The 15,505-nt window shown below is 38.0% G+C and overlaps 1 protein-coding gene across 11 annotated transcripts in view; it reads right to left on the bottom strand.

Moving 5' to 3' along the window:
• The window catches only part of PARD3B (par-3 family cell polarity regulator beta), a 1,076,689-nt gene that overhangs the window by 452,254 nt on the left and 608,930 nt on the right, over positions 1-15,505 (bottom strand). For all 11 annotated transcript variants that reach the window (XM_024243295.3, XM_024243296.3, XM_024243297.3 and 8 more), the window contains one exon: positions 3,009-3,179. In XM_024243295.3, coding sequence (XP_024099063.2) covers positions 3,009-3,179 — 171 coding nt within the window. The remainder of the gene's footprint in view (positions 1-3,008; positions 3,180-15,505) is intronic.

Below are 15,505 nucleotides of genomic sequence, written 5' to 3'. Positions count from 1 at the left end.
TAACACTTGTTCCCACACCCAGTGTATTACCCTTTCTTCTGAACTGCTAGTCAAACTGAGCCTGGTATAGGAGGCAAGCTAGTCCTAAATTAAAGCTGGAGCTGCAGCAGGAAAGAGAGCTAGGGCTTGCTTTGCTCAGCCTTGTGCTTTGATTTAACAATAACAACAAGAACAAAAAATTTTTTTCTGCTTCCCCAGCTCTTTGATAAATGACACAATCGATACCCCAACAACTGATCAGTAACCAGCCTAATTAAAGTATTCAGCCTGTAAAATAGAGCCATCGCAGAGCCCTCCATTAGTGTCCCAGCCAATAAAAAATATAATGGATTTTTAAACATATTCTGCTTTTGCCACGATGAGCTGGCAGCAGGGAGGGAAATGTTTTGGGGAAAGGAAAAACAAAATCAGGTCATAACCCATTTTTTAATACCAAGTCTCTAGGCTCAAATAGAATTACAATTGAACCTCAAGCTCATCCTTTGAAAAATATGTTTCTGTTTAAAACGATGTTGATTCAATCAAGGGCTCATTATGTATTCTTCACAAGGTCCTCATCAAAACTGTTTACATATCTTGTACATCTGGGTAATGCGGGAAAAATCCCAACAACTATATATTTTGACTTTTCTTAAGTAGCTTCTTCAATTTTTGAGATATCAATATAATGTTCAAGCAACCATTTTGGTATTCCTGGCAAATCTAACTAATTGATTTGCCTGAATATATCAACAGTGCTGAGACCTTTTTCTAGGTTATGGATGCTTTTTATTGTACTGGAGGGCAAGTGCTGCTCCACCAGAGAATACAGCAAAAACATGAGCACACAAAATATGCACTGACACAGGGAAACATGGATTTGAAGATCAAATAGTTGCAATTTTTTTCAATTTAATAAAGATAAACTGTACATTAGTCTTCTGTATTTATAAGAAATAATGCTCTTTAATCTTCATGGGTACTGCAGAGATGCTCAGTAGCCGAGAGTCAAGTGCCTGCTCATTCCCCATGGAAAGCGTGTAAATATTAGGGAAACTAAAAATGGATCTTGTTTAAATGTCCTCATAGAAATTGCTTTTTGACCCAGTTCTTATTCTTGATCAATTCCTTGGTGATCTACATTAACATGGCACTTCTGATGGCGGGCAACAAATGAGAGTTTCATACTTTCTTCTGATGGAATAACGCCAATCTACCCCAGAGTGTGAGAATTAAAATGAAAATACCTGCAGTAAAGGGGAATGCAAATAGTAAAGTGTGCCAACTCGATGAGCCAAAATATATAACGCCTATCTGCTGTCATCTACTCTTTTAGAACCATAGTCATTTCTTTTTTAACTTTTGCTATCTGCACAGGTATGTTATGCTACAGCAGTTTCTTCCAGACTCTTCTATTAGTTGAGGTATCTTTGTTTAAAAAGTCTTAAGGGAGATCTGATATGCAGATGCACAGAAGGGATGACTCAGGCGTTCGCCGTCCATCCTTTCAACTCTCTCCAATAAACGGGTTCCATGGAGTCCTAGGGCTCTAGAGTAAGAACTATCCTAAACCAGATGGGGCCAATTCTCTCAGGGCAGGAAGTGGCAGATAAGGGTGTTATAACTAGGTACATAAGTAAAGCCCATTAAATATTTATGGAACACTGTCACTTAAGCAGACACAGATGTTGAAAATAAGTTCATTATATTTAGTCTCCAGTAACTGGCCAATTTAAATTTATTTAACATCTACGAGCTTATATAAAGGAGAGTATAAAAGGTATAGTTACTCCTTGCCAGTAGCTGATAATAGAATAAAGATAAGAGCATATAACTTTACTACTCAAGTTTACTCTCTGAAATGAAGTAAGTTTCAGATATGACATTTTCATTCACTCAATATTTATCAAGCATCTACTACATGTGGAAACCAAGGACACATTAAGGTATAAAACAGACAGCAATATCTGTCATCTATGAATACCGAGCACTAAATTATGTATGTACTTACATAGCCAGGAAACAGCAAATCTAGGATTGAAACCCAAGCAATTTGAAACTCCAGAGCTGAAGCTTTTAACTACAATGAGCCCCACTACCATTAACTCTTGATTAACTTGATAAAGCTTTCATTTTTCAATTTTTAAGCTGAACTCTTTATTAAAACTAGTATTTTATATTAGCTTTTTTAATAGTTTTTTAAATTTTGTATATTATTTTATTACACAAACACAATTTGGCCTTAGAGAATATCCTGATATGATAAAATGTGTGATTTGCTGATGTTTTTCTTAACTTTAGTGCTATTAACTTTTTCTTCTTACCTTTTTCTAAAATTATTTTATGAGCATTTAATAATTATTCTTCATATAAGAGAAAATAATGTTTTAGGTATTTTTATGTTTATATGTATAATGTTAGGAATATTATTATTAAAGCTATCATACACTTAGACTCCATGTGTAAGTGAAAATATTCTTGATATTTTAAAAAACTTATAAAATATAATAAAAGATTTCAAAAAACAAGATTCCCATTTATTTAATAACACAAGCAAACAGTTTGTTTAATAAAGCAAATGTTAAATTAGTTAAGTCTCAGGTCTGTATTCTTTATATGCAGATTATGGAAGAGAATACAGAGAGCTGACTGCATTATAATGATCTCCACATTAAACATTGTACACATGTGATTAGACACTTTCTAAGGTATGGACACTGCTAGCATATCAACCAAAAAAATATATAAAGATGTTTATGAACAAGTTCAGAGCTCTTGGAATTTCTGGGGGAAAAAACTAGAAATTACAGACCTGTTACATCTGATAAATGACTTACTTTATATGCACATTTTTACACCTTTCTATTATACCTAAAATATACAACCACCTGTTCCCCACATAAATCCATCAAAGCCCTTCTGGGGCATATTTTCTCAATATGAATCTAGCTGCCATACTAGGAATGGAAGTCTGCATATTCTGGTGGCAATTTGGGCAACGTGCTGAGGAGAATCAAGATTTCCATCACCTCCACTGGTCTCTCTGGCCTCCTCAGAATCACCAACTGGATCATCCCTCGGATGTTTCCCTCCATGGACATTGACCGCCTAAGTGTTTCCATAGCTTCATGGTTGGACTTTCCCAAAAGAGATTCCCCATTAACTGCAATCAGCTGGTCATTCATTCGCAGACGACCATCCTAAGGCAGAAGAAAGAAAAACAGTATTCAACAGAGAAACGTATGGTGATGACATGTGGCGTTTTGGGGAAAAGTTCAAGTTTAAAAATGAAAGAAAGAAAAAAAAAACAACCTAGCTGTTAGAAGTGATTTATTTTCCATGGCAGAAAAAGGCTCTGGAGCTTATCAAATAGTCGCAAATACCAGTGATAATGAATTGTGTGAAAGTATTTTTTAGAAATCTTAGAGTCCTGAGCTGCAATAATTTAGACATTTGTATAATGCCTCTTACCTAAATCTTTGGCAAGCATGCTAATCTGATCTGATTCTGCCATTTGCTCTGGCAGAGACCATGTTGTTGACTCAAGAGAAGGGGGTTTGGAAACCAAAGGAGGTAGTCACAACTCTTGAAAGGAGAATTTGCCTTTTCAGGCACAGAGAGGCATCATGCATAAATGCTGTGTGCTTGACAGCAGTAATGTATCTCCTGATATCATTGCTAGCTCTATTGAACAGTACTAAAAAAAAAAAAAAACCACATAATTTTATCTAACACAACCACAAAGTTGCTCGTCTGCCAAAGAACGCAGAGGTGTGTAGAAAAGGGCCAATTTGCCCTGATATCTTCTGGTGGAAAAGCCTGACAAAAAGAATTGTCAAGGTTTTTTGAAGAGGCTCTGATGAATGAGTACTTTCAACCAGCATCTTCAGGAAGAAATACCACTTACTACAAAGCACAAAGAACTTCGGCATATGAATACTCAGCCCAGACTGTGGTCTCCTTCACTTCTGAGTGAATGAGGCACTGACCATCTCCAGCCAGAAGTCCCTCATAAGCAGAGGCCTACATCAGTGGCTGACACACTGGGATGCCTGCTCTGCCTAGAAAAGAACTTGAAGGGACCACAGTGCATTTCCCCAAAGGCAGCCCGGGAGCAAAGACGCTTGAAATGTTGACAGTCAGACTCGGGGAACATGCTCTCTACTTATTCTACACTCAGGTAGAAAGTTCTTGCTATGAGGCACAGCTGTGATTACGAATGTTATCATGCTGCTGCTGCTGCTGCTGCTAATAAAGTCAACAGAATTAACAGCAGGCATGTAACAGTTTACCCTCACAGAGAATTCTTCCATAAATTACCTTTAGTGATTCTCACAGAACCTAAGAATTTAAGATTTATATTTTCAGAAACATTTTACAGAAAAAGAAACTGAGGCACAAAATGTAACTTGTTCCAGGCCACGAAAGCGAGTCAAAGGTTTCCATGAATCTTGACTCTTTAGTTCTTCCATGACAATTCCCTTTGTTTCTTGTCTCTAGACTACAACTGCACAACACGAAAATAGGGAAAGGAAAATATTAAAGAGTTCTCGTGGTGAGAAGTATCTGGGATTTGTGGTCAAATTAACAGAATGAAACGTAAAAGAAAAAAAAAACGTAAAAGAAAAAAAGAAAAGAAATGAGATAGCCAGACACACACAATGAACAATAGAAACCAACCAGACAGCTTTGGGAGGGAAACTGTGCGGACAGATCGTTAAACTTGGACTAATGCAGTAGCAGATGGCCCGAGGAAGTCCCTCTGCTGATAGCGGAGGAAAGGGAGGGCGTGGTGAGAGCTGCTGTTCCCCAGAGCCAATGCCCTGGTGAAGACACACTGCCCACGCTGCCTGCTGGAGAGGGTGTTAGTCACGTGGGATTGCAGGGGCCGCCCATAGGAGGACACACCCACTCGGGGAAGAAATGGAGATGGCAGGGTAATGGGATCAATAGACAAAGGCGTCAAGTCAGAGATGTAAACCGTTTAAGTGGACTGCCTCCTCAGAGCTTAATGTCCCCTGCCTTCCTCTTGTTTTCCCATTTCACTTAACCTTTACCCTAATTTGAAGCAAGTCTGGAAATGAGATTTACAGGAAAGGCCAAACAAGAAAGAAATCTCTTCATTTCTGTTATCCAATTTTGAATGAGGCACAAAAAAGCACAAGGCTACATGAAATGGGATATGACAGGCTGGGCGCGGTGGCTCACACCTGTAACCCCAGAACTCTGGGAGGCCGAGGTGGGTGGATCCCCTGAGGTCAGGAGTTCGAGACCAGTCTGACCAACATGGAGAAACCCCGTCTCTACTTAAAATATAAAATTAGCCAGGCGCGGTGGTGCATACCTGTAATCCCAGATACTCGGGAGGCCGAGGAAGGAGAATCGCTTGAACCGGGGAGGCAGCAGAGGTTACAGTGAGGCAAGATGGCGCCACTGCACTCCAACCTGGGCAACAATAGCGAAACTCCATCTCCAAAAAAAAAAAAAAAAGGGTGGGGGAAACAACAAAAACACCCTGAATGGTTTCGTTATGGGATGTGAGATACAATTGGAGAAATATTTCTGCTCTATTGTCATATAAGAAAGGAGAACTACTGGGCTGAATCTTGTTACTAAAAATCATTTTAGGATGACTGGAGACTGATGTGTGGTTTTTAAAGAGGAGGAGGAAGCAGAAGAGTTGAATCCAGTTCCTGGTCCTAGTCCTGTTAACAGGAAATGAGGTTAACAGGAAATGTTGAGATTTTGCAGTGCTTTGTCTTGGCAGGACACCTCATCTGCTACGACAGGAAGAAACAAGATAAAGATGGAAGCTTTATGGGAACCTCTAGAGATGGAGGGAAGGAAACATGAGTGAGATCCCACCTGGTAATCTCTTGCGAACCTTTTCTGTGAAGTATGAGACAACGTCAGAGTGAAGAGGTAGACAACAGACAAGAAGATAGGAGAACACTTTTTTGGTAAAATCTATCAACAGTTATTAAGCACAAATTTTTATTTTTATTTTTTTTTTATTTTCAGTTACATTCTAAATCTCAAGCATGCAGAATGACACTGAAGTAGGGCATGTTTCCTGTAACCAAGTCCCAAACAAAAAGACAGTTCAGGTCACCTCATGGCAGCTGAAATTTTTTTTCAAAGACATTCACATTCATCACAAGCATCACCAGAGAGTTGTGGGTGCAATAAAAATCCACACACTCTCACTGCCAGGCTTGGCTGGTCTGTTGTTATTGGTGTGTGCTTTTTCTTTATAAGATAAATGATGTGTAATTTCATTAATGGTGATGCCAGTAAGCACCATGTTGTCCTAACATTTAGAATATAATCACTGAATTTAGAGCTGGAAGGGTCCTTAGAGGTCATCTTGTCCAACCTCTTCCGTTTACAGATGAATAATGTGATGCCCAGAGAGGATGAGAAACCATTTATCGAACACCTATTAGGAAAAGGCACTTCCACAGATATTAGACTTGTTCAGCTAGTTAAGGTCAGAATTGGAACAGAATAGCCCAAGTTCTGAATTCCACAGCGTCCCTATTCACCAAACCATTCTGTATTCTACATAGATGACAATGACAAGTCCCTAAAGGGGTAATGCTTCAAGAAAAAAAAGACTTTCAGAACCAGAGAGGACAATGTGCTACCAGATGTCTCCTGGAAGGGAAGACAATATAAAATCAAGACACACAACAGAAGATATGGAGACAGGAAACTGTGCAGGGGCATGGCAGAGCAACCCAGAGGAGAAAAAAAAAAAAAAAAAAAAAAAGCTGTGTACCTACTTAGCTAACATCCATACATGCACGTCTATGTCCAGTCTTGACCTGAAATGAAGTTGATTCAATGAGGAGCTCATTATTCAAAAACTCATCAAATCTCTCTCAAAATTATGTATGTCCCATTTGCTTTGGAATAATTTGGACAAAGAAAATTAGCTTTTTATGGTTTTTAAAATTAATATTATATTCTAGTAAATATTTAGGCATGAGAATATTAACTTTTGATTGACTTTACATAAATGAATTCAAATATTCAAGGATGTTACTTGGTAATTCTAGGATATTTATTTCATCTGGGTTATGCTTGCAATATTCTCTATCACACACACACACACACACACACACACACACTTTCTCTCTCTCTCTCTCACTCCTTTTTCTCCCTATATTACGCCCATCGGACTCCTAAGCAAAAATACTTCAATTACGTTCCCCGCTTCTGGCATCCCCCCATAACCAACTCCATCCTCAAGCTAGAAAGGAGTAAAGGAAATTCCCAAAGGGAAGGAAAACATATTAAAAAGAATCAGGAGGACAGAGTAAAGACAAAATGTAACTTCTTCAGTGCACTTTAGAATGAAAAAACCTGGTATGAGGTTAGGTCTTCTCCATGTCCTGGCATGGTTTCAATCTCATCAGCTTTAGCTGGTCCTATCACAGTAGGACGCACAGAGGACCAGGAGACAAGACCTTTGAGTATGACATCTCCCTTTTACTGAACACCTAATGTAGGCTAGTCCTTGAGCAAGTCTTTTGCATATATTTGCCCATTCATTTCTTACAGCAACCCTGTGATATAAATGCTACTCTCTGCTATTTAGGAGATGTAAAGATGAAGGCTCAGAGAAATTAAGTGACTTGTCAAAGGGTATGGTCATAGCCAGGTCTCCTCATCTTTAAGGTTAATGACATGAATCCTTTATGCTACACTGCTTCTAAATTCAGACTTCTAGAGATTATTAAAGGCACTATATTAATGATAAAGAGTTTCTACTCTGTGCATCATGCTAAACCCTTTACATTTAGCAGACAATTTACTCCTTATAGAAACCCTGTATACTTGAGATTGCTGCCCCCATTTTATAAAAGAAGAAATTGCAGTCAGAGAGGTTAAATGAATTGTTACAAGTCATGTTTCTAAAAGCAGATGTGAACTAGGTCTGGGTCACTCTGCAGCCCATGTTTTCAAACAATCTGCTAGAGATTCTTAGCCTTTATGGGCTCTTAGACTCCTTTGAGAATCTAATAAAAGCTGCAGATACTCATTTTTAAAAAACAAATATTTACACCAGGGTCTTTCCACAATTGTACATTTAGGCCAGATAATTCTTTGGAGTGAGGGGTCGTTATGTATGCTGTAGGCTACTCCATGTGTCCTCTAAAGCATATTTATGATTGCTGGGGGGTCCAATGACCTTGTAGTTCATCCCCTGTGGTATATTCACTGGTGCCTGGGTACTTCCTCTGCCGTGATTACTGGCAATGCTGTGTGGCTTAATCCACCTGGCTTGGCAAATTTTTTGTTAAACCCTCCCCAACTGCCCTGTTACCTCTAAAATTCTAATGAATATGGAGGAAAAGTAAGAAAGCCAAGGCAAAGAACTGAACTAGCCACTGAAGAATATGAGAGAAGCATGAGAAAGTGGGCTGGCTTTCCCAGGGGTAGCTGGCTGTGGCCCAAGGCCAGTCCACATTAGTCCAGGGTGTTGAGAGGATTAATCATGACCAGATGTTGGCTTCTGCCTCTGCATGCTTTTAACAGGGCCCTTGGTACGGCCTCCTGGGATATTATCAACACCCAGGTCCCAAACCCCAAAGCTTGACTTCAGGTTGCAGAGCAGATGTTCCTTGGAATAGGGCTGGACCCCAGGCAAGATGGCACCTGATTGAGGGAGAGAATTATCCTCAACGAATCCTTCTTAGGGCCCTACAATCACTCTATGACAACATCTGTCTACTGCATTTTTTGGAAAAACAAATCAAACCCCCCAAAAAACCCAAAATCCTAAACTAAGAAAAGAACCTTGTATTCCAGATTGAAATCATTTACCTTCATTTAAAAACAATTGCAATGGAAGGGCAAGAATGAATCAAGATTTTTAAAGTACAGTTGTTAAAACAAAAAAGTTAGTACATGTTTCACATCATTTCAGCTTACGTGAAGAGGTCCATTCTTCCCAAATAAGACCTCTATTTTCCAGGCACAACGGACTGTATTCTGCTGTACATACCTTGGTGACTTTGCCCATATTGTTTCTTCTGCCCAAAATGCCCTTTGCATTCCTGCTCACCTCTTCAAAGTCTACTTACCCCTCACCCCAAGCAAGCCTCAGCAATTGCCTTCCTTTCATAGTTTTCTCCCCAGACAGAATTAAATGCTCCATCATCTCAACACCCACGATACTTCTCACATTTGCCTATCATAGCTCTTATCATATTAGTGTTGTTTATATATTTAATGTACTGTTACTACCTTCCTAGATTATAGAATGGGTAATTTTAAGTATGCTGTGTCTAGTCCACTATATACTGTTGCCTAACTCACTCTAAATGTTCAAGAAGTACTTGCTAAATTAAGTCAGTCAGGTATTTTGGTCCTGGTGTTAAGTTTCATCTACAAATTGTAACTATGAGAGATTCACGAACCTAAGCTGTCTTGAATATGCCAGGGCATATTCAGAGAACCTTCAGAATTCTTTAAAAAAAAAAAAAAGCTTGATTACATTCTGTATACTGGCCCTATCTCTACTTGTTCAGACATTGTAAAATTTAAATTTATGTAATTCAGTTATTGTCTTAAGAACCTCACTCCATTTCTATGTAACAAACCAATGAAGTCCCAGCAGCAAATCACCTGTGGGCATATGAAGCTTTTATTTATTTATTTATTTATTTTGAGACAGAGTCTCTCGCTTTTGTCACTCAGGCTGGAGTGCAGTGGTGTGATCTCAGCTCATTGCAACCTCCGCCTCCCTGGTTCAAGCAATTCTCCTGCCTCAGCCTCCCAGGTAGCTGGGATTACAGGTGTGTACCATCACGCCCGGCTAGTTTTTGTATTTGTAGTAGAGACGGGGTTTCACCATGTTGGTCAGGCTTATTGTAATAAGCCTGACTATAGGAATTAACATATGCATAAACCATTCTGAAATAATGCTTTCAAATGTATTATAAATCTTTTCATTTTAAAATCATTCTGGAAAAATATGGGGCATAAACAGATATACTGCAACTTATGGCCTTTACTACGGCCACATTGAATCTTATAATTTCTTCTGCAAGAAAGTTTGAGGAATACTGACTTCAAAGCATCAGAAATATTCTCTGGTGTACTAAATAGTAATAACATTCTGTGCTTGTTTTATACTTTTTTCTTTCCTGTCATTCCAGTTTCTTCTCTGTCCTTTCCTCTCTCCTTCCTGATTTTCTGCTCTTAACTTACTTTAGCCCAGAAAACCAGATTAAAAAGAAGCTTGTTAAACCATATATATCATATATGAATTAAGAATAATTTGCATGAATGCCTAACTAGGTTAGAATTTCGGAAGCCATTTCAACATACTTATCTTATTGATTTACTTCTTGGTGGTGGTTTTTATGCACTTGGCACTTGCTTTTACTGAGATTGCTTAAAACCAATCACTATAAAAATGGGTACAACCAGAATGCTAGAACAAAAACATGTGTGTATATGTATGCAGAGTTCATACTGTGGTCAGAGTTTTATTTGAGCATTCTGGTTTGTGTCCATTTTCCTAGTGACTGGTCTTACGTGTGTGTGTGTGTGTGTGTGTGTGTGTGTACACATATATGGCCTATAGGTACCCATAATGAAGACGAATATAGCTTTTCAGGGGAAAGTTATTATTTTCAGAGCCAAAGCATCATTACCAAGCTATATCAACTTTTGTAGATTATAATTTCCTTTTTCATTAGGAATATCAACTCTTAAATTTTTTTCAAGCCCACTGAGACAATCATGGAGTCCAAAATACACATCAAAATGTTGTAGCATTCCAAAATTTTATTCATTATAGTGTACATGTAAATTTATTTCCTGTTTGCATTTCCATTCATGAAATAAAAATGCAAAAGTGATAAAGATCAGCAAGAAAAAACAATGATAGATGCTGGAATTATGGGATTTTTTTAAAAAAGAGATGGGGTCTCGCTGTGTTGCCCAGGCTAGAGCACAGTGACTATTCACAGGCACGATTATACTACATTACAGTCTGGAACTCCCGAGCTCAAGTGATCCTCCTGCTTAGTTGAAAATACAAGTGCCCATTACTGTGCCAGCTACTTTGAGATTTTAAAAGTAATGTTATATTACATTTTAATAAAGTAGTTACTACTGTAGAAAATTCATAAATAAGCCTGACTATATGAATTAACATATGCTAACATTTTCAGATTTTTTTAAAACAGAAAATTAGCTAAAATGTATTTTTCCTGTGCTTAAATTAATAACTTCCTTTTTAAGGTCAAATTCTTATTGGATATATAGTGATTATGAATTTATGTATATTTCCAGGCAAAGTTCCTGCTTTTAAAGTCCTTAAAATGTATCACGTCTTTGTGGTTAGAAATAAAATGTTAGTGTTTGGCTTCTTACATTTGAGGATTTTCAATAGCACTTTGACATACTCACATTATCTGGTCCTTTTGCCAGAGGTAAAAGCTTAGAAGTCACTAACTACCAGTAAGGATCCTCAAGGTTCTCCCACCAGTAGAAAACATTATAAATTTTAAGAAAAATGGCCAGTTGAAGAAATCATTTAACATTAGTTTTCCTTAAGAAGCTGTCCCTTTTATCTTCCTTTGAATTCATTAATTACAGATCTATCACATGATTTATAGATACCGGCAGAGATGGGGGGTGGAAATTAGTCACGCTGGGAGCTCCTACTGGAGTTAAGTAGTTTGGATGCTGTTAAATGTCCCACATGACAATGAGACATGGAGATTCAGGATCAAGCGTCATGTTTCTGGATATTCTAGAGCTGTGCATTTTCTCTCCAAAAGTTTAGAGTTTAGTCATTTAAAAATATCATGATTGCTTGTATTAGTCCAAATTCTTTCTTTTGCCCATTACTAAACAGTGCAGATTATGAAATCCTGCATCTTTCAGAAGGAGAATCCCAAATTTCCTAAGCACACAGGAATCAAATTACTTCAATTATGTCTATTTCGTATTCTGAGTGCATACATTTACAATTAGCCATGTCAGGCATTTTTCTTTCACTTAATTTCATCATCATCAAGAGCATTTATTAAGCACAAACCTGGCTAATTAATTTTCTAGAGAATAACTGATAGTCTTAAATGTATTCTCTCTATTTAGCAGCCCCTAAACAATCTACCTGATATATGACATTTTTCCTTTAGCAAAAATTCCTTTAAATTTGAATTTTTACCTTATTATTTCAAAGTTCCAATAGGAGACATACCACTCCCAAAGTCAGCATACTGAAGTCAAAAACACCATTCAGAACTGGTACAACAGACTCCATGGGACTTTTATTCTCACTACAAGTGTGTTATTACAAAATCTTACCTAACTTTAAAAAAAAACACTATTCTATTTATGTATACATTTTTAAAGTAATTCTTTAGGGTAGCAAAACAAGCAACTTAAGGAAGTATAATCAATAGATGTAAAAATTTTTACTAAAAAATTTCAGTTAATATGGTACATGAAAAGCAAAGCAAAGAAAAACCACTGATCTCAAAATGAATTTAAAATGTTTAGCAAATGAACATAAAAATATCTAACATCTTCAGACTGATCATTGAGACTTTATTTGTGCCTTCCTGGATAAAATAAAAAGCAAATTTTGATGTGGATTTAGGGAAATTTTGATGTGGATTTAGGGAAAGGTATTTTTTCTAACTGCAACAAAGATGATACTTCTTTTTACTTAACAGCAACAGCACTACCACATTCACTTTAAATTCCAACCACAAAAGCAAAATTTTAGAAAATCATTCTCATGGACGTCATGACTTCATTCTGCTCATAATTCTTTCAGAAGCAGTTGACGTATATGTTTGTATTTAGTACATTTTAGTTCTAGAAGCAATTACACCGTATGTCAGGGGCAAACGCCCAGGAAGAAAGACAGAAACTAAATGAAATCACGAACATGTAATGCATGCTAGTGCTTAGGCACATTGGCATGAATACTCTAAGAAGCAATATTTTGCTGTTATGGTCAATGGCCACATAGTACACTAAGAGGCAAAGCTACAAGTTATGCTTCAGAGGGGCCTATGAAGAGCTCCGTATGACAAATCAGCCTGTAATCAAAAGTGGTACAGCCTGATGCACGCACAGAAGAGTTTCTGGGCTTTATTTCTTAATGTACAGACTTGAAGTTAAATATCAAGTTGAGATTAAGCATTTGGATAGTTCTGAGCAGGGTACAATTATTGTTCTGCTGGTTTTTAGAATGAGTCAGGGACTCACTTCCAAGAGGGCGTCCTAAAGTAGCTGGCTGCTCTTGTTTCCAAACAGAGATTAACATCCTCTATTAGAAATAATTCAAACAAGAGATGACATGATAGAAAGCAGTAGACTGAGAGTTAAGGAAAACAAAACAAAACAAAACAAAACAAAGCAATGCCCTCAATTAAAGTTATTCAGGGGTTTTACATCTGGCAAGAAGTAGCCTATCTTTGTTTATACCAATGGAAGCCCCCAGGAGAATCCAGCACACAGAATGCACAGGAAGAATTTGGTCATATCTTTCAAAGTAGTTTATTTTCAAAAAATCCACCTTCCCTAAAGGGAAAAACACCTTGAGAACTAATTAGTGGTATGAAGGGCCAGGAGAAAAAGATTGTGCTCTGGTTGAAAGATTATTTTGTTGATTCCAGGTAAAAACCTAGGGCCAAATGCTGAGACAAAGGTGTTCCCAGTGCTTATCTCTCCTCTGCCCCAGGGACACTGTAGTCTGTTAAATTTGTATCCTCTCAACAGGGACAGGAACAAAGTCTCAAAACAATTTTCCTAAGACAGAATCCTGAATCATAGAATGGGTGGCAATTTTCCGAGGAGTAACAATGGATTACTGGAACAACAGTAGGAGAATGGAAAAATACTTTTTTTTTCCTGGTTAATCAGATTTTTTGTGAACAAATCTCAGGCCTCTACCCTTTACACTGCAAAAGGTAAACAAGACAAATGGATACTAAACATTCACAAGAAGGCTAAGTTCATGATTGATGCCTCTTACTGTTTAAGATCAGCTATAAATATGCTGTCCAGTGGTTTTTAATGGTGTGATTGTCTGACTCAGCAGACCAGTGTCAGGAAAGAAATTTACATAAATGGAAAGTGAAATCTTTCTGCAAGAAAGAGGACTGTTAGAAACTGCTTAGGTAAGGAGATGCTCACTTACACAAACATGGATATACATATTAAACCTGCTCACCAGTATCTGCTTGAGCTTAAGTTATTGCCCATAAAAAAGCTAAGATGTTTGCTTTTAATTTCCAAAAAGTCATCTCAGTTTCAATTTTACTTGGAATAAATTCTGCAAATAGAGCTGTCATTAGGAATAAGAAGAATAATTTCAAGCTGGTATCCACAAACATGACCAAGAACTCATCCTCAAACCTAGCACATATTTAGATGGCTTGGCTAAGGATGATAGCACCATACAAGACACCTCCAGGCGAATGGGCCCTGCTCTCTAGGAACATGAATGGATCATATGGAAGAGCTTCATTTCAGTGCAGCATAACACAGGCTCTGGAGTCAGACTGCCTGGATTCAAATCTTAAAGTAATTCCTGGCTATCTGACCACAGGAAAGGCACTAAAGGCTCTAATCTGTAATTTCCACTTTGATAAAATGGACTGAAAATAACCCAATGTAAATGTGAATAAAGTTAGATAATCCATATAAAACACCTATCCTAGTGTCCAGCATATACTAAGCACAATAAATGTTGTTGTTATTACTACTATTTTGCTTTTGCTCCTGCTTATGTATTTCTGAGCCAGTTTTATAGATGGAGTGATGGGACTCAATTCTTTACCCTTCTCTGTATCTACATCTTTGCCATAACTTCATTGTGGGTGGAGTGTGTTTTCTACTGCTCAACCTTGGACTCAGCCATATGACTTGCTGTGACCAGTGGCCTATGTGTGGGGTGACAGTGTGCTAGTTTGGAGCCCACGGATTCACCCACTGCCACTGGCACTCTGACAGCTTGAGGCACGAGAGGGACATGCGCCAGCTAGCCTGCTGATACAAGGAGCAGGAGAAAGAAGTGGAGCACACTCAGATCTGCAGAGTTACAGTGGGATCAAGAGACACCAGCCTGAATCAGAATCCTACCCACACCCCAACACCCCAGCTCCCCTGCACAGAGCTATGAGAAAAATACAGGCTTATTGATGTATATTACTAAAAATTATGACTATTTATTATGCGACAAAAGCTAACCAAACCAAGGAGTAAACTGAAGAGGTGTCTATCCAAAGTACATTTATTTCCCAGTGAAAAAGGCATTATCTCCACATCTAGTCTGAAACAAAAGTGGAAGGGTAAGTGAGAAGACAGTTGCTTCAACAAAGCCAGAATTCTAGGTGCAGGGGGGCTCTGTAGAGTGTAATGGGGCCTTCTTGGCTTTGCTGTGGGAGAGGATAGACATTATTCATATCAAGATTATTTTCAGATGGCTAATATTTATCAGCAGCTGGTGACAGGCACTGTGCTAAGCACTTGACACATATTG

The sequence above is a fragment of the Pongo abelii genome, chromosome 11 (assembly GCF_028885655.2).
Source record: "Pongo abelii isolate AG06213 chromosome 11, NHGRI_mPonAbe1-v2.0_pri, whole genome shotgun sequence".
NCBI classification, from domain to species: domain Eukaryota; kingdom Metazoa; phylum Chordata; class Mammalia; order Primates; family Hominidae; genus Pongo; species Pongo abelii.
This window is presented reverse-complemented; position numbering and strand designations above follow the sequence as displayed.